Source organism: Euleptes europaea, chromosome 9 (assembly GCF_029931775.1).
Source record: "Euleptes europaea isolate rEulEur1 chromosome 9, rEulEur1.hap1, whole genome shotgun sequence".
Lineage (NCBI taxonomy): Eukaryota > Metazoa > Chordata > Lepidosauria > Squamata > Sphaerodactylidae > Euleptes > Euleptes europaea.
In genome coordinates, this window is record NC_079320.1 from 30,580,124 (window position 1) to 30,606,667 (window position 26,544).

The following is a 26,544-nucleotide window of genomic DNA, read 5'->3' on the forward strand; positions in this document are numbered from 1 at the left end:
TATTGTATAATCATGGCTACAAACCTGACACAGTACACATGCTGAAACACTGATCACTGACTACACATACATACATATATATATATATAATTCCAAGTGTCAAAAGGCCAACACTGCAACTAGAATGAGTAAAAAGACTAGCTCCTCGCATGTACACAAGACAATATGCTGACATGAAACTACCACTTCACTTTCCTGGCAAAACTAAAACATTTTTTCAAATTCAGTGGGAGCAATCGTAAAACTTCCAAGGTGGTTAAATGATAAGGATCAGCGACTATCTGTACAAAAGTACTTGCTCTTGTAAAGGATGCAGTGAGTCAGTCTTTTCATTCATGGATCATACTCGAAGATCCATGTGGAGCTTAGTTGCCTGAAGACATCACATACTGAGTCTCAATATGTTGAAAAATGAACTTTTTGGAAGTTTGCTAAGGAATGCATCTGAAACTCCAGAGATCCCACTTGAACAATGATAAATCTCAAAACTGTTATGTTCAATATAAAAATTTGGGCCTTTGTTCTGTACATTTCAGGCCAGTGCTATTAATGTCGCCTGTGCAATAAAGTGGTAGGGCCATTTTACAGTCTGTCCAAAAATGGGACAGTTGCTCATGAATGTTTGTACATTACCTCGTTCACAGACATGAAAATAATTTCACTGAGTGCAGAAATAAACTTGATATGTTGTGTTCAGAACTCATTTGTGCAACTGATCTGTGCTATTTGGTAGCTTCATCTAAAGAGTCACTGGAGAAGTACAGTCGCTCCCCTACCCCTTTTCAATGTAACTGATACAGGTCAGCATTACGTTGTGGTGACTTGTTTTAATTTCCAAAAAAGAGGGTGCACACACACAAAGTGCCCCCACCACCACTGCTTATGCCCCATCTGCGCAGTGACTGTGCTATTGGACAATGGGGCCAGGAGGTGGTCATAGTTTGGTCACGCTTCTTATCCAGGGAACAAAAGAAGAAACTTTGGTATAGACACCTGGAGAATCTTTGACTCCACAGCCATAACCCCAGGAGGTTACCCCATACACAACCCAGTTTTCTCCTGGGCGTTCACACATCAATGGTCCACCACTGTCTCCCTGGCAACTGTCCACACGTTTCTGCTCTTGGAGGCTACCAGCACAGAGCATCCTCCCTGTGAACCGTGCCCGATACCTTTCTTCACAGATCCTCTTGGGAAGCAGGGGGATAGCAGCTTGCTGTAATGTTCTTGAGTAAGACCTTCCTGAAAGTGGGGAAATAGTACAATTAACATAATGCACGTACAGCACAGACCTGAAATTTAAATCTTGTGCTATAAGTATTTAAAATATTACATCACTTTGTAAAAGTCAGCTGTACATCCACAATCATTCATTACACTAGCTTAGTTACCTGTAGTACATTTTTAACTGATTCTGGACCACAGTTTTTGTTTCATTCCCTGATCCTGTACTATTTTTTTAAAAAAAATACTGTGTCCCAATGGATTGTAAAGGAAGCTGGAGTCCCACATTTTTTCTTGCTTGTATTTTTTTTAATATCCATCAAATGTAATTAAAAGGTAGATGTCCTCAACTATTCCTTTTGAGTAGGATGTGCTAAGCTAGCAGAAGTACAGTAACCCAAGCCTCTCTTCCTGGTAATTTTGTCAGGAACTAGTTTGTACAACAGAGAAAATGTATAAAAAGGAGGTATGCTCATCAGTGAGCAAGTACTAGAACCAAAGAAGTAACGGTGAAAAGCAGAACATTAATTACGTCATAATAAAAATACTAGTATTCAAAGGGAACTTAAGAAATCAGCCTCCCCAGTATTACTGTGCTTTTCCAGACACAATCATTCAATTATTACCTTTCAGATTCAACAATCGGTAGTGGTTTTTAAGAACCAGTTCAGTGTTGCCAAAATGCAGCATTCCCAAACTGTCAAACTAACAGTGACTCCGCAAATTACAAAGAAAGGCCGAAAATAGAAGTACTTCCCAGAAATGCGTAAGGGAAGAATTTAGCTATCTCCAGAGGTGAAGTGCATTAGCTACATCTTGAGTTGGATCCAAATTACAATCAGGAATGGATCTAGCCTGCTCCCCTTTTTGCACTGCAAGCCCACCGTGCTGCCTAAAATGCTGTTTCAAGGGGTTTGAAGATCCTCTAGTATAGAATAGGATGATATGGTGGTCTGTAATGGAATGGTGGAATTGTTAAAAATTACCCTCTTCTGCCTGTGGAAGTGCCTTCTGTGGGCAGAAGATAACTTTGCATCCAAGTCCATGTCATTTAGATGTACATAAAAAGCAGTGGCCTTGTAACAATGAAATATTTCCAAAGTTTTCTTTAGTGCTGAACAAATTACCTACCTACTTATCTTCATTAATGACTTCTCCCTCATTGATTTCAAAATCAGAGATCTTAAGGTGCATCTACCATTCCCATTGGGATGACAGCAGTTTCATTGCCACACTGTCTACACTAAAGAAGTATAATGCTGTTGTTCATTAGTAGTAGAATTTAAAATATTAAATAAACAAGATAAATTGAAGATTAGAAACTTTCTTGTGTATCGTAAAGAGAAGTGGAGGTGGCCATGCCTTCCCCACATCTGCCTCTTCATGTAACCTCCCTGGCCCACAGTGGAAGGTCAAGTTTCTGTAATGTTCTAACATTCACTGGAAAGTACTTATACATACACATCAATCCAAAATGAACAACTACTGTGGATCCCATAGTAAGTGACATGATAAAACACAAATTTTAGTAGTACATGAGCTGGAGTGAAAAGAACAATTATTTAAATAATCAATGGTGGCTTAACAAGTAGTCAAAATCACTGTGGTAAGTAAACTTCGGCTCTCTGCTTGTGAAAGCAACTCTTACCTGTGTCACCCCAACCGGTGATAAAGCAATTTGGAGCTGTTTTCTGTGGCCTCTCTCGCCTGAGTGGCAAGCAGGCAGGTAAGACATGAGTGCTGAACCTGGCACACTGCTCCTCAGGTCCTTGCAGCCTCACTAGTGCAATGTCGTAGTCACTGCTGTCAGGCCTGTATTCCTTATGCAGGATAACCTCTTGCACTCCAATTTCTTCCTCATATTCCTCGGGCACCAAAGTGTGGTAGTCCCCAACTCGTACCACATAGCTGCGAGTGTTATTGCCATACCTGACAAGAAAATTCAGGTGTCACTTGTCACGGTTGTAATAGCACAGATGAAAAAAAGGTGAACTTCTGAGGCAGCCGTGGTGGGGCAGGGGCATCAGAAGTCATCTAGTGGTTTTTTAAACCTCCGTTTCCTTTGAAGAGCTCAAGATTCAAAGACTGAAATGCGTAATTGTATTGTGGAGGTTCTGAGCAGCTGACTACCATCCCTTAGATCGGGGTGTCAAACATAAAGCGCAGAGCCGGATCCAACCCCTTGAGAGTTCTTATCCGGTCTGCGAGCCAGCGGAGGCAGCCCACACACACACTCACACACTCAATCTGGGCGAGGCATGGCCCGACCAAGTGACATTTATGCCACGTCCGGCCCTCATAACGACTGAGTTTGACACCCCTGCCTTAGATGGTAATTCTCCAATAAGACTACTTTTTACTTACTCTGGGGAAACATTGCTTTTCCCCCTTAACAGAACGTAGACGACCAATTAAATACAGTTTATTTATTTGAAGGAAACAAGATAAAGCTCTTTTATGTTGGGTCAAATAATTTCCATAAATCAATGAACTGTAAATATTTTAAATGGTGTGTCAATGCACTACTAAAAGAAAAAGCCTGCCAGAACAAAACCTTTCCAACACTTTTTTTTCACAATTTCCCCCTAAATCAGAGTCTATTTCCTCTGTGCCTGGATTTTTAAATTGAAAAAGTGTAGCTGATCTGGAATATTTAAAAGCCCAACAACATAAAAACTGGCCCTTATTTTCATGGTGATGGTACACTCAAAGAATTCTCATTGCACTATTTAAACACACACAAACCCAAGTTTTCATTAACTTTAGGGTAAGCTTTAGCTTTTTCAACTTTTTTGGTAATTGTCATTGTAAAAGTTAACTATTTTCTTTAAGCTATAATATGTATGGAGAGCCCCGTGGAGCAGAGTGGTAAGCTGCAGTACTGCAGTCAAAGGCTCTGCTCTCGACCTGAGTTCAATCCTGACAGTAGTCGGTTTCAGGTAGCCGGCTCAAGGTTGACTCAGCCTTCCATCCTTCCAAAGTTGGTAAAATGAGTACCCGGCTTGCTGGGGGGTAAAGTGTAGATGACTGGGGAAGGCAACGACAAACCACCCCGTAAACATAGTCTGCCAAGTAAACGTCGGGATGTGATGTCACACCATGGGTCAGGAATGACCCGGTACTTGTACAGGGGACCACCTTTACCTTTATAATATGTATAGTCTTTTAAAGCTAGAGCTTTCCTAATAGATAACTGAAAGCAATGAGCATTAAAATTTGACCTAGAAGAGTAATAATGAAAAAAGGTGAATTTCATGAAATGTAAACTATTTCATAAAGGAAGGTTTTTCTAATGACAAAATATCAGTGTTCTACAATATTCTACTCCCTTCCACACAGCCCCTTTGCTGCTGCCCAAGTCCCACAATGTAGAGTTACTTAAAAACTTTTCCTAAGTAATTTAACATAACAACAAACACTTTATTACGGCCTTGCCCGAAAAATACATATGGTTAGTTCAACGGGCAAATATACTCATACATACTATATGCTGTTACAGCATAATCCTACTTTCTGGGAACTCAGTCCTAAATAGTCTGAATACATAATTACATAACCAATGGGCGCCCTTTTGAGGTTAATCCTTACACTCCTTAGGAATACTCTTAGATTGACGAATTTTAATTGCTACTGCACAGAACCTGGCAGTGGAGGATGTAACCTGCTTGTTTTCCCCCAATAACAACATCTGCAATAAATCGGCTTGCGGTACCCCCGTGACACCTTTTATTAGGGGGAAAATGAGCTGGACACGAGCCTCATTATACCAGGGACAACCAAATAAAAAATGTGCCACTGATTCCAGCTCCCCTGACCCACAGGGGCAGAGTCTCTCTGATATTGGTGTCTTCTTAAAACGGCCCTCCAACATAGCCGAAGGGAGAGCCTGGACACGTGCTAAAGTACCGTAAATGCTCTCCTCTGGCTTCCTCCTTCCAACTGAAACAGATAGGATGCTGGGGCTACTTTGAACCTATTATTCTCTGTTGATATGAAGGCAGGACACCTCCCCACATCCTCCTGTCTTTCTATGTCCCAGATCCTCTGTTTAATCAGACTTTTAGCCTGTTCGTATCCCATCTGAGACACGACCTGTGGGTCCAGTCCTATTCTAACCAACTTCCTAAAGACTGCCTGAAGAAGTAATTTAACATGATTTTTCCAGTAGAGGGTGCTTTAACTTGCAGTTTAAAGTGTGAGCAAACTGTATTTGCTATTCACATAGTATGTTTGAACAAGTATCCAACTATAGCAATCAGTCATGAACCACCCCAAATCAATATAAAGAGATACTTAACAACATGATTCACGAAGACTTACCAGTGTGGGGTTCCTGTTTCTGACATTCTGCTATAATATTAATGAAATACTGGGGGAGGGAAGGGAAACATTCCCCTTGTTCTTTTGCAAAGAATGTTCAGACTTCTGGTTTTCTGGGTCAAATAGCAAGCCCCCGCAGCGGCTATTTCAGATTGGGAAAACAGCACACAGGAGGAAGTCTTAAATACCCTCTCCTCGTGTGCATAGTCTTGATCCAAATCACGCCCACACATCCTGGGATCAGGTTCCCGACACAGAACTTGCAATTCACATTTCATAGCAAAGACCAAGGGAAAACATAATGTATAGCCTATTCCCACATTTTTCATTAAAACACTAATTGTGTTGTCTTGTGCATCTCCCATGCATAATTTATTTATTTTTTTCCTTTGGCATCTAACTGTTGGCCCTGCCGCATAAAGCAGAACTTTGTCTCAAAATTGCAAGCTGGTGCTATGAATGTATTCAACCAAACTCTCATAGACATTATGTGAGAAGCAGTGAGTTTGCTTTTACAGGAAGGTTTCCCGCACAAACCCCATTAAAATGTATGCGAGCTACACAAGAGCAACCTGACGACAGACAGCCTTGCCATTAGATTAACATCCATTGTGTGAAATGGTTTTTCATACAGGAAAAATAATGTTTGACCATGGCTAGCTAATATTAATTGGTGAACAGTGTAAGATTTTCAGTTAATAAGTTCTGCATTAACATTTTTAAAATCAAAAACAAAATTCTCAATGATTTTAGCAGAAACAAGACTAAACTTTTGATTTTTAATAATAATTTTGTCAGCCCTTTAACTAGTTTCTGTAATTTCCTCCAAACCTTGTGGGAGGTCCGGGGCTCCCCCCCTTGGCCCCCCCGGCCTTCCCTTCCGTCACCCCTCGCAGGAGAGGGGCTTCCTCGGCCTCAGATTGCTCCGTTGGGGTTTCTGGGCTCTCTTCCCCTCTGGAGTCCGCCAGCGTTCTGAGCTTTCCCTTCAGCCCAGTCGCAGCCTCCTCATTGGCCTCCACCCGCCTCCTATTTAGGGGATCGCGTCTCGGCCAAACCCCGCCCCCGAGCCCATAAGTTCCTGCTCTTTCGGTCCGCCGCGGGAGAAGCCCTGTTCTCCGGCCAGCCCCGCCCTCTCCCAGCTCTGGCCCGACCGCCTCTCAGCTGTTCCCTGGGCGCACCCTGCTCCGGCGATTCTCCGTCTCGCCCATCGCCTCCTCTGCTGTCGCCCCGCCCCGCCTGCCTCTTACCGCCGGCTTCTCCGCCGGGCTGCCTTCCCGAGGGGACGGGAGAGGGACCCGGTAAGCCTGTGGCGCCTCCCCCGAGACTCCTCTCAACCCTGGCGCCGCCGAGCGTCTCTCCGGCGCCCCTGGGCCCGCCGTCTTCCTCCCCGCAGGGGGGCCATGTACCCCCTTCCAAGCCCGCGACCCCTGCCTGAGGCTCTGTCGCGGGACAAACCTTTCTGTAGCATCAGAGTCAGCCCTAATTTCCACAAAGCGGAATAACCATCAAAATCCCCAATTTGCTGCCCTTCACTGATCACTTTCTGTTCTGGATAGAATTATTGTCTATTTCCAACAGAGGAACCTTATTTGCAACAGGCTTTATATTGTATTGTAACGGAGGCTCAAACTTGGTCTGATTTTATTGCATTGAATTAATAAGAAGGCCTTCAAAAGCAAGAAATGGGGATATAGTTTCCTGTATTTGTAATCTGCATTTATTTTAGACTTGTCTCAGTTGCGCAATACTGACAAGGATATCCGATTCATGGAATGGTAAGGCCTGGCTGTTTTGGGGTTAGGAGTCAACAAGCATACACAAAGTCACCACACTGATCTCAAGAAGCCTGGAGCTAATTTCACCACAATTTTGTAATTCTTTCCAAGCTCTTCAACTATGTTGGCTGTCAAGAAACACGTTAAGACATAATTTTATGTCAATAGTGATGTGAACAAACTAAGTATTGTGGAAATGTGTTTTCAAGTGACCCTTAAGCCTCCTGTTGTAACACAAGTCACTTGTGGCCATTCCCGCTTCTGAATGGCTGTCAAACAGAAACCAGTTCAAAACTTTTGCCTTCATTGAGTAACGTTACAAACCAATCAGTGATGTGCTAGAACACAACATCACAATAAAGGAAGTGTCCTGTCTCTGTTCTAAAACAATTTGGGACGTGCTCATATGTTTTGGAAAGCTACCTGGTCAAAATTTCACCATGGCTATTTACATGCTGGAGTGGATCTACCATCAGATTAATTTATCCTGCAGCAAATAACTTCTTCTGCAATATACATTAACTAAAATTGCCACTAAGTGGAGAAGTGAACCTACCTTCCTCTGTGTTGTGGCTTATACTACATTTCACACAGTTTGGTTTACAGTGGCAAGTCTCTCTTCATAAAACAGACAAAAGTTGTTCCCAGTCTCATGAAAATGTAAAGTACAGGCAACATACAGAGTGGAATATCTGTACCCTGTGCAGTTTGGCAGACTGAAGGCAAAAATGTAACTGGGACAGAATGAGATAAATCTATCTGTTTGCCTATATTACCAACTGAGATAATACAAATGAGAAAGAGTTATGGCACAGGCTCCTCAACATCACTCTAATGATGCAAATCCTCCCCCCACCCCCACCCCCAAGACTGGGCCTCAGATGCTACGCTAGTCCAGGTTAGCAAGTAACAACAGTGCTACAATGAACTCAATCAGACTTGGTCAAGCAAGTTGAAAGTTATAGGCTGGGGGAGGGCATTTTATGCGGTTTCATTTTATACTGGCGGTTTATTTACAGAGCAGATGCAGTGTCTGCCATGTAAAAGCATCTTGATACTCGTACGGATTACTTTCGCAGCCAAATATTTTCTCCCCTGTGTCACCTCTCCCAAGGGGTGAGATTACATACTAAGAGGATCACAATTTGGCTGATGTGACAAGTCTCCTCTGCCATGTTTTACAGCCTTCATCAGGGAAGCCAAGGCAACGTACAGAGTAAAAAGAAACAGAAATATCTCTAATTGTTTTGGAACTAAGTAAGTAGATTTCCAAAGTAAAATATTTCATGCTGTCTTCTGACAAATTTAAATGTAATTTATTCATACATAAAAATGTACAAAAAATATACAAATTTTCTATCAAGTCATCCCCATTCAGTTAGCTGGCCAAGTTTCATATTTTCTGATGATAGTTACATCCTTGGCGGAATCTAGTGTTATCTATGTGACAAGAGATGCTCGTTGCTATTGCCTCTTATGCAATGCTAGATAACCGAATCGCTTTTGTTAAAGACGTATCTTGTTGTCAGCAGACTTTGAAAAAGAAAGAGGCCAACAATAATCAGGTCAAATGCTTTGTCGTGAAGCACAAAAGCACACTGTAGCAGTGCCCACACCATAAACTGAAGATGTCTATGTTTATTGAAGTCCAGTACGCCAGTGGTGTTTCTGACCAAACTGCTTTCAATCCAGATCAAGTTCAGGTTTGATCTTGCCAAGCCTCTTCCTAAAACTAAATTATATTTAATATTTTCACTTTCTCAGCAATACAGATTGTAAGTGGAACCCATGAATGGTTTTAAAAGTTACAAGCAACCAAAAATTGTCACATCCAACAGATTATTTTTTAAGGGTGCACCAGTATCTATCATGAAGTAGAAGCACAACGGGAATAATGCTGTGCAGATAGAACATTTTAAGGAGAAGAAGAGTTTGTTTTTATATGCCAACTTTCTCTACCACTTAAGGAAGTATCAAACCGGCTTACAATCACCTTCCCTTCCCCTCCCCTGTGAGGTGGGGCTGAGAGAGCTGTGACTAGCTCAAAGTCATAATTTATAATCATATATAATTTAACACATTTGGGGCATTCCATCTCAAATCAACAAACAGGAGGGTTGCATCACACTTGTGGATTTTGTGGCTCTTCCCGCAGTTGTAGATTTTTAAAAATGTGGCTGAAAATATATTGCAACATGAATAGAGATGGCAAAATATCAACTGGAGAAAATTCCTCCTTTTGCGGATGACAGAGAAGAACAGAGCAGGAAGGTTCAGTTGCCACTCTCTTGAAACATGTGTACTGAGGGTCCTCTCCTCAAGATGGGTGAAGCCAGCATCCAAAAAGTGTGCGGGCTTAGCCGCAGAACATTTCGAATAATTTTGGCACAGGCACAAATGCCATACTTGTGCTGCACAAGATGACTGTTTTGTTTTTTACACCTGACTGATCATAAGCATAAACATCACACTGAAGCAATTTCTGGGTTAATTTCAATCATCTAATGGAAGCTGGCTTCTGCTTAAATAAACATAAAGCTTATAGATCTTATTTGGTACACATTGTGTTCCACAAGTAAAGCAATACGTAGTATACAACTGTACAGAGAAAGCACTAGCAGCCAATCCACCAAGACAGAGAACTACTATGTAAGCCAATCCACTGCTATTAACTTAATAGAACTCAGTGGTATTTAACTGTATCAGACCAAACTGTTTTATGGAACAGCAGTTGAAATGTGCATTCCAGGAAACAAGTATTTCATTCATAACACTGATTTAATGAAATGTATCATTTTCAAATGTGCCGCCAGAGATTTAGCTACTAAAAGCAGTTCAGTTTCTTCCTGTACTTCCTACACCTGCATTCAGTCGTGAAGGACGATACTTGATGATATGATGGTATCCCCCACAGTGCCACTTCAGGGTCTTCCATTAGCAAGAAAAATTTATTTTAATTTCCCCCCTTCACCCAGTCTAGTTAATGACCTTTTATCACCGTGGGAGGAAACTGTATACATTACGACATGTGTGAATTGGTCCTATACACAATCAGAGCTTACCGTATATACTCGCGTATAAGCCGAGTTTTTCAGCCCAAAAAAAGGGCTGAAAAAGCGGGCCTCGGCTTATACGCGGGTCAATACGGTAGAGGGGGAAGGGAGGAGGGAGGAGGGAGGGGGGAACTTACCGCCGCCATCTTTTCTCTGCCGGGAGAGGCCTCTAGAGGCCCTCTGGGGCCGCGGGGAGGGCGCTCTGCCCCCCCCCCCCCCGCCGCCTTCTCCCGGCCGGGAGAGGCCTCTAAAGGCTCTCTGCCCCCCCCCCGCCGCCATCTCCCGGCCAGGAGAGGCCTCTAGAGGCCCTCTGCGGCCGCGGGGAGGGCGCTCTGCCCCCCCGCCGCCTTCTCCCGGCCGGGAGAGGCCTCTAAAGGCTCTCTGCGGCCGCGGGGAGGCTGCTCCGCCGCCCCCGCCGGGCCGCACCACTTCCCGCCGCCAGGAGCGGCCTGGGGGGGGGCCTCCTGCAGCTGCAGGAAGGCCACCCCCGCCGGATCCGCAGCTTCCCACCGCCAGGAGCCCAGAAGGTAAGTCTGCGGGGGGGGGGAGGGGTTATAAGCCGACCCTCGGCTTATACGCGGGTGCCTAATTTTTCCCCATTTTTGGGGAGAAATTAGGCACCTCGGCTTATACGCGGGTCGGCTTATACACGGGTATATACGGTATATATTTCTTGTGTCCATTAACAAATATTTTATTCACTCTGGGTAAATAATGTCTTAATAAGCCTGGCACATGAAAAAGCTTTGTGGTAACTGTTAAAATGGCACAGAGGGTTACAAACACTGACAGCAATTAAGTAAGACTACAATATGGCTCAAAGGATCACAATCCAAACTCCATTCATGGAATGGATCTTTCCCACTGCTTTTCCCTGCATCCCCAAAAGGTGATTCTAATTTCTAGGCATGGCGTGGTATACAGGATGGATCTGCAGCGGAAAATGAGACTCAGCAGAGTTCATATACCCCCACTCTGCACCAATGGATGTGCCCTTCTCACAGAAGGAGAAAGTTAGATCCAAACTCATGAAAGCAATCGAAGGAAATTTAGAGATAAATAGCTCCCCAGCTTTCTTTGGTTAGTACACAATGCCCTGACACACCTGCTGGTTTGCCTTCTCCTTTCTTCACTTTGTACTGGGTTAACTGTACACAGATACATAACTACTAAATTTTAAATTTCAAATAATACTTTAAAAATAAATCAATTTCTCTAACCCAAAAATTGGACAGATTTTCTAATCCAACCTGGGTATTGACAAATGTTTAATTATGTCATTTAAAAGATCTTGTAAAAAAAAACCTTTTTGTCTTGTTCAGTATGATGAAATACACATGATGGATTTTTCCTCTTCTAGTAAGTTGAGCTGTTAAGATTCAGAGTGTAAAATTTGCTTTAAAAAAACAACAATGGTGTACTGCTGTGTGAAATATAAATTGTAAGGTGTTACACACATGTGATGTTAATGCATAATTAAAGGAATTTAATTAAACACTTCAACTGAAAGGATAACATTTTCAGTAAGATGCCTGAGGCATAAGTAGTACTGTTAGTGTTAACTTTTATCTCCCCTGCACTGTTCTTGTTCCTATAGTAATGCAGTAGCATTGGCAACATAACCATCTAACAGCTGTCCAATGGTACCTCTTAAAACAGTGGGCTGCGGTAAGCACCCAGCAGCTGCTGATAAGAGTGGCACCACACAGTAATCGTCCGTCACCATGGGATGATTTCAGTCGCAGAGCAACCTGCCAGGGCCACCCGCCTCTGAAAAAAAGGAATAACAATACTTCAGCTTAGTACTCCATGTAAAATGACAGTGAAATGGCAACTGCTATTTTATCTTTAGTGCAGCACTTTATGTAGTACCTTGTGTTCTATGGATGGAAGCTTTTTTCCTTGCTTCTTATTTAAGGAATTTTTTTTCTGTTCAGCCATATTGATAGATCATTCAGAACTCCATTAACCAGCTCTCAAGGTTAAAGTTACACACCATTCCGCTGGCCTGCCTTCCCAAGCTTTTCCTCTTTCTGTCTAACTATATCCTCGCAGGTTACATTCTTTATACTAAAAATGAACATCATTAGCCACCCCCACCCGCATATTATTAATGGTTCTTTCAGCAATATCCAAACAATATATGAAATAAACAATAGCTGCCAAAGTTCACACAATCCCATCATCAATTTGCCCTAATTTCCTTTTTTTGTGTGTGTGTTAAGTGCCGTCAAGTCGCTTCCGACTCATGGCGACCCTAATTTCCTTTACTCTTTATTTTTCTGTGCCTCAAAGTCAACCAAAATGGCAGACACTGCATGAAATGCATCTAGCTCCATTTCTTATTTGTATGGTAAATCCTAGCATTTTGCATACACTCCCAAGCATGTAGGACTTACTTCCAAATATACACGCATTGTCTCCGAATGTGAGGCCACAAAAGATTCATTTAAACTTTCCCATATACGTATGGAGCTAGCAGGAAAGGAAGAATTTCCTGATCAAACTTTGAGATAATAATCATTTTCAGCAGCTACTTGTCTTATAAGCTTTAATGGCTTACTATAGCTTATCTATTCAACCTGTATTTAAAGGAGCAAAGCACATTTATGTGTTTAATTGATCCCATATTGTAGGGGGCATTTATTGTGGTCCCACAGGCAAACAGCTCCATGGGAAAGGGTAACAGCAAATAAACACACAGACAACTGTAACTTTTGGGAAATAAATGGCCACAGCTTTATTGATTACAACAGATGGAGCATGGCGGAGCATGGGGGCGGATCCAGAGATCGGATGGCCACCCTGTCATCTGATGTATCGAAAGCATCGACCACCGACCCCAACCACATGTGGGGAACAACACCAGAGTGGCGCTTCGGTGGCCCCACCAGGACAGAAATCTGTGTGTGAAACCAACGCCACCTGGGAGTGGAGCACCCAAAACAAGCCCCTGAGCTGGGCAACGATGACGTACTCCATCCCAAGAACCCTTATGGGGATCCCCAAAATGGGAAGGAAAGGCATCTCTTCCCAGCCTGGATCAGTCCCCATGCCGAAAACCACCCAAGCTGTGACGAAAGAAAGAATCAAAATATAGCATGAAGGGACGGTGGGTGGGACTCGCGGCTGCCTGCTGCCAAACAGGCCGGTGAGTGGGCGCCGCTGCCCACAATAGGCACGGGGAGGGGCCAGGGAGCCAGGCGCGCTGGCGTCACTCTCCAGCGCCCGGGAAGCCGCTTGAGGTGAGCGGGAGCTCATGAGACAGACAGCGAGAGTGGAGACCCTCACTCCCACTGAAACCCCCTTCCTTTCCCTCTGCAGCCGGCCTGGGTAGGACCACAACGCACAACTCGGTAATTCAAGTTGTGTTCATTATATGAAAGGAAGACTATAAAGTATATAAGTGCCACTGTGTATAATACTGTGTATAATAATGTGAAGTGGACATTCAGAAGAAAAATGCAAAAAGAGCCCCTTGCTCATAAAAATTGTTATTGGGCTGTATTTCAGTCTCTCCACCCACAATAGTAGGGAGGAAGGATGAACATATGATGGTTGACTAGATTTCACCACTATGATATTAGTTCAGAAAGAGTTCTCTGACTATTAAGAAATACTTAGTGACAAAAAATGTAATTTAATGACAAAGGGTGGCAAAAACTGCAGCAGTAATCATGTTAAAATATACTTCTAAAAGAGATCAAAGCACCCTACTTTTGTTGCTATTTTCTTATCCTTTCCTTTATCCCTTAGAAGCTCCTTGATCTATTGATCTTGAGCAGTGTAAATCTAATGTTTAAGGGATAAAAGGATTGAAATAAATCTTGCCACTGAGAAAGTAGCCTTGGGATCCCTGTCACTTAATAAATGTGGCAAGATTTGTTTCAGTCCTTATATCCCTCCAACACTAGATATATGCTGCTCAAGATCAATTGATCAAGGAGCTTCTAAGGGATAAAAGGAAGGAAAGGAAAGTCACTTAATAAAAAAGGCATTATGTCAGACACAGAGGCATTAGATTTATATGTTAAAGGGGGAGAGATATAACATGATCGGAGTTCCTCATAAAAGTGGCATTCCAAGAGGGCATGAGCTAATGAATCAATAGAGCCAGAAGAGCAAGGACAGGTCCTATCTGGGTATGGTATATTCAGAATTCTGCCCTGCATAACCATAGAAGGGTTAGTCTAGCTAAACAGAAGGCTCTAGAAAGACAAGGAGTTGTCAAATAATAAGTAGCTATTTTCTTATGAACTGACCATTTCAAAGAAGCTTAGGGGTATTACTGGCTTGCCTAAAGCCATCCAGAGCCTTTATAACTGAACAGAAATATGAGCAGGTCTTTCATATCCAAAGTCAACAGCCAGCCCATTAGATGCTCATCAGTTTCATGGTTGAGAAGTCAAGACCTCATCACATATGAGGTCTATACATGTCATTTGTAATACCAACAATACTTCTCAGTAGCAGTCTGCTGGCAGTAGGGTATGTGATTTTTTAGATTTACTTAAATATCAGTTACCTTAAAGAATTTTTCCCACCAATGATACGTTTCTGGCGATGATGCAATAACCTCAACCCACACACAGAAGCGAGAGAATCTATCAGGAAGGAAATCACAGAGATTAAGTATTCCAACAGGAAACAGTACAAGGTGCTTATAGTCACAAGGAAGTTATCGCTGTCAGCAACCACTTCTATCTCATTTTAAATTGTGCTTTCCCCCTCGTGTATACTTTTCAATGTATGTACTCCCCTTTTCCAGAAAAAAATAGTAATATTATTTTTATACCCACCCTTGTTGGTGTTCCCAGATGCCTTCTTGTTAAGATAGTCACAGATCACACCAGCATCTTCACTATGACGGCAATTGTGTCTGCCAATATCCTGTTTAATGCAGTCAGCCAGGGATCTTTCATTTCCTGTGCATTTCACATTATCGACATGGATTGGACCTTTTCCTTCTCCAAAATATGCCATAGTCCTTGCTCTTGCTGGGCCTCTAAAAACACATATTTTTAAAAAGTTAATTATGACAAAAACAGAAAAAAAGAACATGTTCAACATAAGAGCTAACATCCTTGAGGCTATATGTTACAGAAAGTTACAAACATCAGTAATTAATGTTTGCACATATTACTAATTTAAAAAATACAAAACCATTGTTCAGAGATGGACAGTCCTTATTTTCCCATTTATTGCAAGGAAATAATTACATTTTCATGTAAGTTCCCTTTCATGCAATTTTCATGCAACCACAATTTTTGAGATACATTAGATTTTTCTATATTCAAAATTTCTATATTCAAAATAATTATCTCCCAGGAAGGGTGGTTCCTTTTTTCCAGCCGATTATAATACTTGTACTGCTTCTACACAGAGATTGTTCTTGGAGTAGATCTCGTTGCTGTGAATGCTGAGGCATTTGTGTATTTGCAGAAGCAGTGGAACATCCACACACAATTATCCCTCTTCTTTGCCTGAGCCCTCCATGAGTGCCATTTTTCTCCTGCCACCAACACTTTTTTCAGGCTTAAAAAAAAAACAATAATAAAAGCTATAGCAGTATTACATTATAACAATCTACTGCCACCATGTACTAGTTTCCAGCTTTTATCTTTTTAAACTAAATTTCTAGCTTTTTTTTTGCAGCCAGTGTATTTCCCCTTATAACTCCACAACTAAGAGCACAATCCTGAAGGGGGGGGTAGATCCTCAGAGGCTTCTCAGCTGCCATGGAGACAAAAAAGAGGGGTTTATTAAAGAAAAATTCTAAAAAGGGGGGGAAATGCCCCGTTGAAAAAGCGAGGATGTCCCACCAAAAAAGGTGGTGTAGCCCCACCGCAGCTCAAGAGGGTGATCCTGGGCAAACAGTGTTAGGAAGCTGCCCAAAGGCAGCTCCGCCCCAAGAACGCCCTCCCCCGCCATCTTTCCCTTCCAGGAAAGCCCTGCCAGCATGGCTGAACTGGCAGTGGGGGCTGGCAGCTCCCAGATGCCAATGTTTGCCCCCATGCCAACATAGATGCCACCTTATTCCATGATAAGGTTGCACCTACACCAACATGGGGTCATGCCAGCTCCTAAGGAGTTCCCCCCCCCCTTTCAGGACTAGAGATCTTTTTTTTCCAAATGAAAGCTGGGAAATAATACAATGTTGCAACAGATCATTATAACAATATAGCACTATTGTTATTACTGAGTTTTAAAAACACCCCCAAGCGGAGAGGGAAAACGGCTGCCATGGGGACTAAGGTGAGGAAAATTTGCCTGTTCAGCTTGCTGGCCATGGCACAACACACCACTCAGGAGGCCCCATGGCTGCGTTGCCCCTGGCCATGCCGCAACTACCCCCCCCCATAGGATTGCGCTGCCCATATTTTAAATGCGGGTGTTTTTTTTCATGGAATAACATTTAGTCAAGTCAGCAATTGTGAGCAATCTCAAGTGGTATAATCGAAAAACAGCTTTACAACTTCATCTGATGTTTGTGGGAAATCGGCCACAGTTATTGTGTACAGAAGCATTTTTCATAACTATGCTGTTCTGACTTTGCATTTGCTAAATATTTAGAGTTGAGGTAAGTAATATATCATGCAATATCAATTCAACAAGTTTATTAGTTGCAAAGAGAAAATTTGTGGCATAATCAGAGAGATACGTTACTTTAATTTGTTTACCAGCTAAGCACAGGTTTCTCTGTAAGGAAGTCGATATATCAAATTTATTGTATATTCATGCATCACTGCAAAGCTTTAGCAAGACTCATTAGCACAGGATGGTGTCTTTGTCTAACACTGTTAAACACCAGCTGTGCTAAACACCTTGCATAAACAAAAAATAACAAATACTTCAGGATTCATATAATTTTCTCCTTTGTGCTGCTTAATTCTTTGCTAGGGATTACACATCACAGTTCAAGGCTGGGGAAACGCAGCACTTAAAAAATGCTTTTCTTATCCTAAATTGGCTATATACCTCTGTAGAAAGCACTTGCTATGCTGGAAACCGATCAACAAATGTGAAGTTCTCTTAGGATGTTCAAATTGTGCAAGAGGAGAACATTCAACATATAAAATGCACATTTCTATGGCTTACTTCCAATCTAAGCATCTAAATATGGAACACAGATGTCCTGCTTAATGTTTGAGAGGCTGACAAATCCAATTTGGGTGTAATACAGGACATCTGTGATGAATTGCTGATTTTTGCAAATTATCAGGTAAATCATGTGAGCATAGCTTTCAAAAATAATAAATAATGCTTTGTTCTTTCACACAGAAAATGCCGTTTAGCTTCAGTTCCTTATAAAGTTAATACACAAAATTGTATTTATTAACAAGACAATACCAAGAACACTTGTCCTGGGAGTAAGTCCCATGAAGTACACTTCAGCAGGACATGAGTAGACTTGCTTAGGATTGCACTATATGTGCTGCATGATGCAATGTACTGAGTAAAAATCATTGTCTCTGGTCCAGAAAGCGAGATTTGGAGATGGAAGGAAGCAGAAATGGATGTAGGTAGGCATCTAGGTACTCACTGGCATTGTGATGTACTGCCCTCCACTTAGCTGATGAATGATGCCTTTTCGATTCTGACAGGAACACGTAGGCCCCTACGCTATTGCACACAATTGAGTTCACCTAAAGCAGGCAGGTAGACACCGAGTACTGCACAGTCTCATTTGCAAATTTCAAAGCTATCCAAGCATCAGATATTCAAGCACAAGTACTTAAAAAACCAAGGATGTGCAAATATTCTGTGTATAAGCATATAAACAAAACTGTTGACAGCTGTGGTGGTGAGGTAGTGATTTGCTGGACTAAGATCTGTGAGATCCAGATTCAAATCTCCACTCTGCCATGAAGGTCACTGGGATCTCAGGCCAATCTCTCCCTCAGCTTCACCTAACTCACAGGGATGTTGTGAGGACAAAATAGGGAACGGCAAACCATGTGTGTTATTGATAATATCCTTCTGCATTTAAGTCTCAGTCTGTCTTATTATGAATTACTGTCACATTTGGCAACCCTAGTATAAATTTAGTGCAGCTTACTAAAACAAGGTTACTGACTGATGGGGGTTAGCGCTAATGTATCCTGGCAGTTCTTTAAAAACTCCATTGGTTGCCAATTTATTTCTGGACACAATTCAAAGCGCTGGTATTTACTTTAAAGCTCTAAATAGTCGGAACCCATATAGCTCAATACACGAAACTGCCTTATACCAAGTCAAACCGCTGGTTCATCTAGCACAGAACTGTTTACTCTAAATTGACAGACACTCTCAAGTCTCAGAGAGTAAGTCTTTCTCAACACTTGCTATCTGAAATCATTCAACTAGGGATGCCTGTGGGTTTCAACTAGATTTTTTCTGCATGAAAAGCACGTAATCTACCACTAAGCCATGCATACCTGAGGCCAGGGTATCTGAAGGGCTGCTTATTCCTGGATGAACCTACCCACCAGTTAAGACCAGTTCCCACATCTTCATGTTGAAGAGTTTCATTAACCACTTTGGATGGGATTTCTTTATTGTATTTTTATCTTATTGGTTGTAATTTTGTGCTCCTTATTTTTGGTGCTGGACTGTTTTTAAAGTACCTGTTACCAATCTGCTTTTACTTAGCTGCTTATAATTTTCTTTTCTTTTATATTGTTTATTGTTTTTATTCTCATGCTGCTGCTTGTAAACGGCTTTGAATGTTTTTTTTTTGAAAATGCGGTTAAATAAAACCTCTACATAAATTTTAAAATGCTACCACACTATCTGCATTCATTTCAGCTGAGTTTGCACGGGGCTTTACAACCAAGGGAGGCAACTATATAACAGCAGGGCTTGAAGGTTTGAGCCATTTAACTTCCAGACTGAACTCTCCATTCCGTAGCTCCATACTTAAAATGTAATCTCTCTAAACAGAAATCCAATGAGCCCAATTAAATAGTCATTGGGACAATCAATGGGATATTAACATTCTATACAGGCATTATTTTTTACAGTTCAATCATGTTTAAGACAAAGAAGAGGAAAGGAATGTTCAAATGAACTGCCAACAGCCAACAATTCTGGGGAGAAAACTGACAATCCGGAGTGGAGGACGAAGGGGTACCTAGAAATTTTAATTTTCTTGACCTAAACAAATAAGCCAGAAAATCATTCACTGAATTTAGCAGCCCTATATATTCATCTTTACAAAATAGCCCTGGAATACGGTTAACTTTTAATCCACAAATGACATGTATTTTCTTGTCCCAAGACAATCCTCCCCCTTGAATAATTACACTGATTGCAGATATTGCAAAGAATGTACAATTCCCTGACAGCTGCTCAACTAAGTATGAGCTTTATCTACAAAACAGTTACAAGGTGCAGGAGGCTGTTTCACAATTCTGTCTACTACTGGGGTCCAAAGTTGAGAACTCTTCTAGTTGCATGGATTGAATGGACTTCCTTACATACCACAAGGAGACTGACTCATACTGGACAACAGTTTGTGCATGCTCCTTAACCTAACTTTTATGACATTTGACTATTCCCTGCACGTCATAAGGAGTGATGGGCAAACAGCTCCCATCACGACTTGATTTGTGCGCTTTGAAAACTGAGCTATACCCCCCACCCAATTCCTTCCTCTTAGAACACAGTTTGATTAAAGCTCAATTACAAACAAAACATGACATCATTAGGGATATGATGACCCCTCCCTCACTAAAATATTTCATGGTTCCCTAAAAGCCCTCCTCCAAACCCCCTTATCTTGGCTGCTTCTCCAGCAGCTATTACTGTTCTAGTGGTGGCCCTAGTCCATTCCATTCCTATGTCTTGAATGCTTCTGTATCAGCAAATCAGATGTCAGGAGCCCATCCATCAGGCGCCTTGAAAAATACACATTTACCAGGGTTCCTGGCAATGAATAGTCTGGGTACTAGGGAGAGAGATACCCCTTCTTTTCCCAGTCATGAGAACAGCAGGCAGGTAAGTGAGTGGGAAGTAGATTTTTTTCTCTGGCTCAATTTTTAAAAAAAAATTTAAACTGGAGAAGAAGACTGGGAACTTAAGTCACCATTTATTTATGGTGAGCATCACAAAGTTATTGAAGTTTATATTCCAAACAAAATGTCAGCACCATTAATAGTTACCATGCAGAGCTAGTGCCTTTCCACCTTCATTCCATTCACTTCTTGTGTATTTTTCTTCACCTTAAAGGTATTTCCTTAATGATAATTCAGGTACAACCCAGAAACTGGTAGGGGTGGAAAGTGCCGACGAGTTACAGCTGACGTATGGTGACCCCATAGGGCTTTCCAGGCAAGAGACATTCAGAGGTGGTTTGCCATTGCCTGCCTCTGCGTAGCGACCCTGGACTTCCTTGGTGGTCTCCCATCCAAGTACTAGCCAGGGTTAACCCTGCTTAGTTTCCGAAATCTGACAAGATCGGGCTAGCCTTGGCCATTCAGGTCAGGACAACCAGAAACTTTAGTTTGTTTAATCAAACCATCTGGCAAAGAGTCAGATATCTTTCAGAATCAGTATTACTCAGCTAACTAGTTCTTTCTTAATAAACAAAAAGCAATCATCTGCTCTAAAGGCCGGGGTTCATGCTAGAACAAGCACTATTGTTACAGATTCCTGGGCAATCTTGTCATAAAATGAAGACATGCTGCAGCATTTCTTAATGTCCCCCAGCTACACGTGCTGGACCATCATAAAAGGTATCTTATACCAGAACCTGGACAGAAAAACTTTCAGACCAGTCCTATAAATTTTTATTTGGAAGTAAGTCCCACTGATTTCACTGGGACTTATTCAAATGTAAATACACATAATATTTTAGCCTTGATCTAGATTCTAATCTCGATAGAGCTTTTTCTCTCTTAGACATGCAGTGCTAGGCTGCTAAAGCCTGATATAGTGTGGTCTGCAGCAGGTTTAGAGAGCAATGCAAGTCTCAAAATATGATACTCTCAATTGATAAATGTATTTGGTGGAACATCCCAGGAAATAAGGAAGCGAAAGGAAAGAAGCACTTCCTCCACCACCCTTTTGCACTTTGAGAGTATCATCCTAAACAGGCCTATTCAGAATCCTCCCAGCAAAGCGGAAATTGCATACACTTATACTCAGAGACCTCAGTTTAAACAAACTGGTCAGTTAACCTTCTTGAGGCAAAATGTATCAGCTGAAATAAAAACTTGTCAAGGTTTGAGCTGCAGAATGGATGTCGGAACACCTATCCCAGAGGATTCAAAAGTGATTTGCAAATCGTTTAAAGATAGCGGAATAAGAACATTAACGCTATGAAGTTTTAATAAATTGATACTGAAGGTTCATCTACCTTGTCTGCTCTTTCGCTGGAATCAGAGGCAGATCTCATTTACAAAGTTATTACGACACTATCAACTTTTCTATTCTATTCTTGTGGAACGAGAAAATATCACATCGAGAAATATTTTACTGTAAGAATATATTTATGTTCAGGCAACATTCTATAATGTATCAACCGACTCAAATTACAGATCTCATAATTTCTCTCTCTCTGCTCTCCACTCTACAAAATTGTTTCTTTAAAAAAACATGTTCTTTCCATTACTGCTATGGGTTATTCATGGTTTTGATATCAAAAAAACCTTCTTTTCCCATTACAGCAACGGCACTCTAGTGTTCTTTACATTGCATTGTCTGCTATAAATATTAATCATCAACTATGGCAAGCTCACTGGTGAGACAACTGAAAAATATTAACTGAAGTCCAGATAGCTTGCCAAAATTTAGCCTTCGTTTATTTTGCTACAGAAAACCATCTTAATTTTTTAAAGTCTGCCTAGCCTTACCAGTCATGCATGCACCCAGTAATTTTTCCCATTCCAATACACATCTTTTCTCTATTGATGTAGTGTACAAATTTAAACATCCTTCAAGAAAATCAACCCAAAGCCAAAGACAACAATAAAGAGCCGTACTACTAGGTCTACATGCTCAATGGGGCCTTGGGGCATTTGTTATCAGAACAAAAAGGCAAAACTGATGGATCAGACTAAACACCCATCTAGTCCAGCATCCTCTTTCTTACAGAGGTCAACCAGATGTTCCTAGAAGGCCTTCAAGCAGGCTATATATGCCATAGGATACCTCTGTTTTGCCCCCTGCAACTGGCATTCAGAAATACATTGCTTTTGAACACAGAAATTCCATTAAACCTATATGGCTAACTGCTATTGATTGATCTATTCCCTATGAATTTGTCTGGAGAGCCAGCATGGTGTAGTGGTTAAGAGCAGTGGTTTGGAGCAGTGGACTCCAATCTGGAGATCCAGGTTTGATTTCCCACTCCTCCACATGAGTGGCAGGTGCTAATCTGGTGAACTGGACTAGTTTCCCCACACCTCCGCATGAAGCCAGCAGGGTGACCTTGGGCTACTTACAGCTCTCTTACAGCTCTCTCAGCCCTACCTCACAGGGTATCTGTTGTGGGTAGGAGAAGGGAAGGTGATTGTAAGCCGGTTTGATTCTCCTTAAGTGGTAGAGAAAGTTGGCATATAAAAACCAACTCTTCTTCTTCTAATCCCTTTTTAATGCCACTTAAGGCAGTGGCCACTGAAAAATCTTGTTCAGTGAATTATATAAATTAAATATGCATTGCATGAAGAAGTACTTTCTTTTGTCTGCCTTGAATCTACAGTCCATCAATTTAAGTGGATCCCTGAGTTCTAGTATTATTGGAGGTAAATTGTCTATCCATCTCCTCCAGAACATGAATCATTTTATACATCAAAGAATGTACCGTATATACCCGTGTATAAGCCGACCCGCGTATAAGCCGAGGTGCCTAATTTCTCCCCAAAAATGGGGAAAAATTAGGCACCCGCGTATAAGCGGAGGGTCGGCTTATAACCCCTCCCCCCCCCCGCAGACTTTCCTGACGGGCTCCCGGGAGCAAGCGGTGCGGCCCTGGTGGCGGCGGTGGTGCACCTGGCAGGGGCTGAGGCAGCCTCCCTGCAGTTGCAGGAGGCCGCCCCAGGCCCCAGGATGCGGCGGCGCGGCCGGGCAGGGGCCGGGGCAGCCTCTGCGCAGCCGCAGGAGGCCGCTCCCGGCCCCAGAAAGCGGCAGCGCGGCTGGGCGGGGGCCGGGGCAGCCTCTGCGCAGCCGCAGGAGGCCGCTCCCGGCCCCAGGAAGCGGCGGCGCGGCCGGGAGCCGGGGCAGCCTCCGCGCAGCCGCAGGAGGCCGCCCCAGGCCCCAGGAAGTGGCGGCGCGGCCGGGCGGGGGCCGGGGCAGCCTCTGCGCAGCCGCAGGAGGCTGCCCCAGGCCCCAGGAAGCGGCGGCGCGGCCGGGCAGGCGACGGGGCAGCCTCTGCGCCGCCGCAGGAGGCCGCTCCCGGCCCCAGGAAGCGGCGGCGCGGCCGGGCGGGGGCCAGGGCAGCCTCCGCGCAGCTGCAGGAGGCCGCTCCCGACGGCAGGAAACGACGCGGGCCCAGCGGCGGCGGTAAGTTCCCTCCTCCCTCCTTCCTCCTCCCTCCCCCCTCTACCGTATTGACCCGCATATAAGCCGAGGCCGGCTTTTTCAGCCCTTTTTTTGGGCTGAAAAACTCGGCTTATACGCGAGTATATACGGTATATTTTATATTTTATGCTGGCCTCTGGCTGTAATAAAGACGATTGGTTGCATAATTTTATAAACATCTACCATGTCCCTCCTTGGCCAGCTTACTTCTAAATTGAATAAATAATAACCCAAACTCTTTAATATTTCTTGAAAATTTTGGTTTTCCTTTTCTAAACCTTTTTAACTCAACATTATCCTTGTATAGATGTGCCCAGAAGTATGCACCAAATATGTATACAAGGGCATTGCAATACTAACCATTTTATTTTCAATCTCTTTCTTAATAATCCTTAGCACAAAGTTTACCTTCATTACCACCGGTGCGAACTGTCAACATTTTCATTGAGCAGTGCAATCCTAAGCAGAGTCATATTTTTCTAAGCCCATTGACTTTAATGGACCTTAATGGGCTTAGAAGGGTATAACCCTGCCAGTTCAGACCCCATCAATGTATATTTGAAGTCAAGATCACCCCCCACCCCGCCACTGTGCACCATTCATCTACACTCAATTTCCATTGATATTTGCCTGACACACTGTTCTACACTCACTCAGTTTGAAGAGGTCCTCTAGAAGCTCTCAAGGGCTTTCGCTATCCTAGGCAACCTATGACTCCCCACACACACACATACATTTTCAATATAGAGAAAAATGTGAAGAATATTAACATATTAATATTTTAAATAGTAGAAAGAAATTCACTTCTCTCTGATTTGGTGCCCATTAAAGCCTGGAGCTCTAGGCAACCACCTAGCTTGCTTATATGGTAGGGCCAGCCCTGGATCTTCACAGTTCACTTTGGTTTTTACACTCCTAAATAATTTTGGTGTCATCTGCAAACCCAGACACTTCATTGCTCACTGTCAATTCCAGGCAATTTATGAACAAAGAAAAGAGGACTGGTCAGGACTACACTATGTTACACAAAATGTGCGGCTCCAACTGAAAATGCACCCACATGGCTTCCCATCCTTCTTTAATGTCTAGCAGAACTTATGTCCTGATTTAGCAGCATTTTGCACTTTGCCTACCCTTGAATCACCAGGGCCGGGGTGGGGGGTGGGGAGTCATGATATCAGAACACGAATAAGCTCTGCTATACATTATAGAGGGAAAGAGGAAATCCATTCGTTTGTTAAAAGCATTCATGGTGCACCCTTCTACCCAAAATAGACCCAACATTTAAAACGTCACACAAGATAAATAATCTAAAACAGAAAACTAAACACCAAACCAAATAGCAGATAAAAAGGAAAACAGGATACAAGCAAGTTTGAAAGCATTCCAAACAACAAAAGACCTCTGAGATGGCTGTACCCCTGGTATTGCACTTCAGATGGTGAGGTAATATAAAGAAGCGCCCCTGAATGTGACCTACATGTGCCCAGGCAGGTTCATATGGGAGAAGGCAGTCCCCAAGTCTCAGAACTGCCATTCATTGCCAATGCCTAACACCTACTTTGGCTCGCATACAGGCCCCACACAATGCACAGCAAACTATTTTGGAAATGCAGAGAAGTTCCAAAAACACTATATGGTTCAAATGGGGGTGGCGGCTCCCATTTGGTGAATGCAAGCAGTTAGGCCTGTGTAGGAAGATCTCTGGAGTGTGACTTTCCTCAATTATAGTCTAAATCAAAGCTATCTAAAGAGAACCCAACAGCCTCCAGGGTGTCATTGCATGGCTAAGATTTATACTGAAACCACTTCACTTGAAGAAAGTCTTCTGTCGGCTTGGGAAAAGTATAATAATTGACTGGGTAAGCAAAGACAAATGCATAGTGAAATTAAAAACACGCACATACACACACAAAAAATCCTCTGTTATATGTGGTTTCCAAATTTGGACAGGCTTCTTTTCAAAGATCATCTTTAACAAAGCATGTAATACAGTATTGCATATTCTGACTGTGAGCATTTCATGGCATTACACATTTACCTCTTCAAACAACTCCTAAGGCCAGTTCTGAAGATGTTCAAATGTATAAATCTGAAAGTTCTCTTTTTGCTGTACTGTTTAGATACAGTTGTTATTGTTGTATGTATCAGAGTGGCTAGCTTATGCATTCCTGGGTACCACTCTGATATCCTGATTAATCTGAAGGTTGGAATATCTAACCCTCTTACAAGTGTTCCGGCTCTAAAACGGTTGGCTAAAGCATCACAGGTGTTGAATTTGGATACTATGGTCAGTTTGGAAGGGGGCAGGAGCTCAGGAACAAGGTGGTTCCTAACAATATCCTCAAGAAGCACATGGCAGGACTTCTTGCCTTTCCAGAATACACATGAGGTTACAACACAGTACCATTTACATGAAGTACACCACAGTTTTATTGATTACATGTTCCTTAGCTCTTGGCACAGCGTAGGCTAGGATCGATGGCTGCAGCTGACAGTCTGACTGCTGACAGCAAACCCTCCCCCACAAAACCTCAAGGAAAGACAGCTAGCCATTTGTAACCTCATATTTTACTCCATGTACACATCTTTGAGACAGTTCAAATGTGTGCACTGTGTATCCACAGGCACAGCCATTTTCATACAGTTTATGCCAGGAAGGTAAAGTCCAA

General features: G+C 42.5%; 1 protein-coding gene across 1 annotated transcript in view; it reads right to left on the reverse strand.

Moving 5' to 3' along the window:
* Positions 1–934: 934 nt before the first annotated feature.
* Positions 935–26,544, reverse strand: part of PRSS12 (serine protease 12) — a 62,408-nt gene continuing 36,798 nt past the window's right edge. Inside the window, exons 9-13 of the mRNA XM_056855026.1 lie at positions 15,172–15,377; positions 14,898–14,976; positions 12,020–12,142; positions 2,873–3,153; positions 935–1,242 (exon numbers count right to left, since the gene is read on the reverse strand). Coding sequence (XP_056711004.1) covers positions 935–1,242; positions 2,873–3,153; positions 12,020–12,142; positions 14,898–14,976; positions 15,172–15,377 — 997 coding nt within the window. The remainder of the gene's footprint in view (positions 1,243–2,872; positions 3,154–12,019; positions 12,143–14,897; positions 14,977–15,171; positions 15,378–26,544) is intronic.